A 4784-nucleotide genomic window follows, 5' to 3' on the forward strand; every position below is an offset into this window, starting at 1 on the left:
GATAAATCATTTAAGCACTTGTAGCAAGTTAAACAGATTTTATATATGATACGCTCTTTCACTGGGAGCCAGTGTAATGCTTTTAAAATAGGAGTCACATGATCATGTTTTAGTTTTTTAGTAATTATTTTGGCAGCAATTTTTTGTACTCCTTGTAGTTGTTGTAACTGTTCATCAGGTACACCAGCCAGTAAGGAATTGCAATAATCAAACCTTGACAATAATATAAGTGATGTTATTAAAGTTGTGGTGACACCAACAGATAGATATTTTCTAATGCTCCCTCACGTATGCCTACAAGCTAGTGAAATCGGCGGTCTTTCTTCCTGTGGGATATTTTACTAAACTGTTGGGCCTAAGGGGTTTGTTAACATTAGGAACCGCATTAGGGGAATGTGGAAGGGTGGGAAAGTAAGACGGACAGACCCGGCGAATTTACTGATCTTCCGAAAGGGAAATTGTTTTTGCTGCGGCGTTTATGATACCAGTCTGGAGTTCCCTTGGATCAAATCAAATATCACAACTACAAGCATCACCATAACTACAACCACTACCAACACTACTATTATCACAACCACATCCATCACCATAACTACAACCACTACCAACACTACCATCACCACCACAACATCACCATAACTGCAACCACTACCAACACTACCATCACCACCACAACATCACCATAACTGCAACCACTACCAACACTACCATCACCACCACAACATCACCATAACTACAACCACTACCAACACTACCATCACCACAACAACATCACCATAACTGCAACCACTACCAACACTACCATCACCACAACGACATCACCATAACTACAACCACTACCAACACTACCATCACCACCACAACCATCCCTGCCACCACAACCATCCCCACAACCATCACCACAACCAACACCATAACCATCAACATCACCATAAACGCAACCACAACCATCACTGCTACAACTACAACCACTACAACAACCGTCACTGCCATTACCTTCACAACCACTACCATCACCGTAACCACACAACCACTACAACCACCGCTATCACTACAACCACCGCCACTACCATCACCGTAACCACACAACCACTACCATCACCCTAACCACACAACCACTACCACCAACGTAACCACACAACCACTACAACCACCGCTATCACCCTAACCACACAACCACTACCATCAACGTAACCACACAACCACTACAACCACCGCTATCACCATGACCACACAACCACTACCATCACCCTAACCACACAACCACCGCCACTGACATTACTATCACAACCACTGCCATCACCATGACCACACAACCACTACAACCACCGCCACTGCCATTACCATCACAACCACTGCCATCACCATGACCACACAACCACTACAACCACCGCCACTACCATCACCGTATCTACACAACAACTACCATCACCGTATCTACACAATCACTACCATCACCACTATCACCATGAATAGCTAAGCTAAACTAAACGAATCATTAGTGAAGGATGCTGACAAAATGAGTTACTTTTCGAATTCTGGCCTTATGGACACAAATAGATTATATCAAAGTTATAGTTTGGGTTGATATAATTTTGCATATGGAATGATAAAAGACATTAAACTTAAAGAAAAATCGATCAGTTCAAAATGTACAAATTTCTTGTGTGTATTTTCGATCCACGTCTCCATTCGTGGACTGCGACAAGTAACTCATTTTGTTCCCTGCTTCTGCAAAATGCTCCCTTCATTTCGTCCTTCAGGGCAGCAAGTCTTCAAGCAATCAAACAATGTAATATTACTAATATAGGAATAATATTTATAAAGTAGATAATCTTTAAAATGCTTACTGCTGTGTGCTCACAGATCGGGGCTCATAAGGGACAATCTCAACTGAACAATATAAAGACCAAAACTGAGTCGATAGTGCCGCAAAACACCTACTCAAACGAACAAAAAAAACTGAACAAAGAGGCGTGTGTGGTGCAGCGGTTAGCGTGAGGCGCCTCTATAAACAGGAGACCCGAGTCCGATTCCCGAGTGGGGAAAATTTTTATCAGTGGCCCGATCTTATGTTATTTCGGATGTTGTATCCCTCTTAGTTTTAGATTTAGTAAGGGTGTTCGCACTTGCAACTGCAAAAGGTCATATGAGCGCCAACGGGAATCAGACTTACTCTGCTCACCTCCCTAGCCTCAACAGCACAAAGTCTGCTTCGGCTATCAAGGCACCCCGGAAATAGCGGGTCACAAGAGAGTTACAAACATACTAAAGAAGTAGAGGAAAAATGACAATAGTAAGGGTGAGGAAAGAAAATGCAGCAGTCCCCCCCTCTGTTGTTCCTGCACAGTATGAGCATGACATTGATAAATCAGCCCATTTACAATTCTACTGTGCATACGAACATGTTAATGTCCCCCCTTTGGGAATGTCCTAAAGACACTTCAGTCAGTGGCACTGCCCTGTATCCCTTTGAACCCGGGGTGGCCCTGACAGGTTTTTAGTTTACTTTTAGTTCAGGTTTTTGCGGCGCTCGCAACTGCATAAGGTCATATGAGCGCCAGAAGACTAAGGGCGTGTTACAAGAGAGTAACAAATATAAAAAAGAAGAAGGGGAGATAAGGACGATAGATGTTTGATATGAAAGAAGAAGCAAACCACACCAGAGTACCCGCCAACCACCCACTCTGAAAGGTTTGGTCAAAGACGGGGTCCTAAATTATCTAAATTAAGTTTATGGGGGCGTAAATGGTGGGAGAGTAAATTGCACAACATTTCAGTTTTATAAGAGTTTTACAGCACTTGCAACACAATAAGGTCATATAAGTGCCGAAGAATAGATGTGTTACAAGAGAGTTACAATCACAAAAAAAGAAGGAGGAGAGATAAGGACGATAGATGTTTGATAGAAAAGAAGGAGCAAATAACGCCAGAGCACCCGCCAACCACCCACACAACATTTCAACGAATCTATAATTGGGGGAATTGAAAAGAAGGCTGTAATCAGAAACATAAACTCGAACTGAAATCCAGGCACGCTTTCTGTTCCATAAGGCGAGCATATTCTCTTCTGTTCTGCTTCATCTGCCGTAGAGCATTAGCATTTGGGGTCACTTTGGATGCAATTAGGAATCTAATTAGGCAAATGTGGAAGAGCCAGCAAACGCGAGCGAGCGCGTGAACTCCCCGAGGTACTGTCGCGAGGGAATAATGATTCCACGAGATTACTTAGCTTGTGTCAGCCCCCTGATTACACATTTTCTCTCATCCCAGGGCAAACCTCTTTAGCTGAGTTCGGGTGACCTTTTTATATCTGGTTCATATTATGAGGCGTGTTTGCATACAGTGCGTTTTTAGTGCATACAAGCATTGCTTTCAAACGCTCTTTAGAGCCTCTGTTTGTTTTCGAAAGAGGGCGATAGGGTATCGTGCACGCTTCTGGGGCGTATTATTATTATTACTTCCGCTGGTCATGACCTCACGGTGTATAATCCCACGTCCATATTGCACGCTCCAATAAATCTTTCAACTCATTCCTCAATGGCGTTTATGTTTTGAGTTTTGCCGTTTTCTCTGGGGGCGGAAGGCATGAATGAGTACGATTCCCACACACGGGAAATATTCATTTTGTGAATGTTTTTGACTTTGCGTTGGAATATTATAGCTTTCTATAAACATTTTTGGGAATATCTTTTGACTTTTTGTTGAAATATAGCTCTCTATAAAGATTTCCTTTTTCAATATCTTTGACTTTGCGTTGGAATATCGCGTTCTATAAACATTTCTTTAGAATATCTTCGACTTTTTGTGGAAATATTGCACTCTGCAAATATTTCTTGTAATTACCTTTGACTTTACGTTGGAAAATAGCCGTCGATAAACATCTTTTTAAATATTTTTGGCTTTTTGTTAAAATAGAGCATCCTATAAACATCTTTTTGAATATATTTGATTTAACGTTGAAATGTAACATCCTATACTCATTTTTTTTGTATATCTTTGACTTAACTTTGAAATGTAGCATCATACATAATTGTATTTCGTTTGAATATCTTTGACTTTATGTTGAGTGATAGCTCCCTGCAAACATTATTTCTTTGAATTTCTTTGATGATATGCTGGGTTAAAACACTCCACAAATATGTTATGTTTGCGACACGGTGGAATCAGGTGCTCGTCAATGTTTAGGCATCTGGAGGTTTGCCCTTGGGGGAGAGTAATGTGTAATGAGAGAGTTGACACAAGCGAAGTAATATGTGTCTTAAATCTAGTTTATCTTAAAGTGTGCACAACTTGTATGCTGTATGAGTAACGTGTGTACAACTAGTGTGTTGTGTGTACAACTCTTGTCTTGTATGAGTATTGTGTGTGCCACTAGTGTCTTGTATGAGTATTGTGTGTGCAACTAGTGTCTTGTATGAGTGTTGTGTGTGCAACTAGTGTCTTGTATGAGTATTGTGTGTGCAACTAGTGTCTTGTATGAGTATTGTGTGTACAACTAGTGTGTGCGGTATATGTGTTGTGTGTACATCATTCTAAAGTGTGCTGTACATGTGTGTGCGTTGTGTGTTCCCCAGACAAGGAGGACACAGAGAGCACGACGTCACAGATCAATCTGCTACAGCTGAAGGGACAGATGATGTACATGTCGGAGTGGGACTGCATCATGTTCCTGGGCACACCTATGTGAGACTCCTTGCTTCTTGGCACATTCGCGGTCTGTTGATGCTTGTCATCATCATCATCATCATCAGCAGCAGCAGCAGCAGCAGCAGCAGCAGCAG

The 4784-nt window shown here is 41.7% G+C and overlaps 1 protein-coding gene across 1 annotated transcript in view; it reads left to right on the plus strand.

The window, feature by feature from the left end:
* LOC101861837 (soluble guanylate cyclase 88E) overlaps window positions 1-4784 on the plus strand; it is a gene marked incomplete at both ends in the record, with an annotated part of 42317 nt that overhangs the window by 8881 nt on the left and 28652 nt on the right. The window contains 1 exon segment of the mRNA XM_035972024.1: window positions 4578-4686. Within this exon segment, the coding sequence (XP_035827917.1) occupies window positions 4578-4686 (109 nt within the window).

This window comes from Aplysia californica, unplaced genomic scaffold (genome assembly GCF_000002075.1).
Source record: "Aplysia californica isolate F4 #8 unplaced genomic scaffold, AplCal3.0 scaffold00558, whole genome shotgun sequence".
In the NCBI taxonomy this organism is placed as follows: Eukaryota; Metazoa; Mollusca; class Gastropoda; order Aplysiida; family Aplysiidae; genus Aplysia; species Aplysia californica.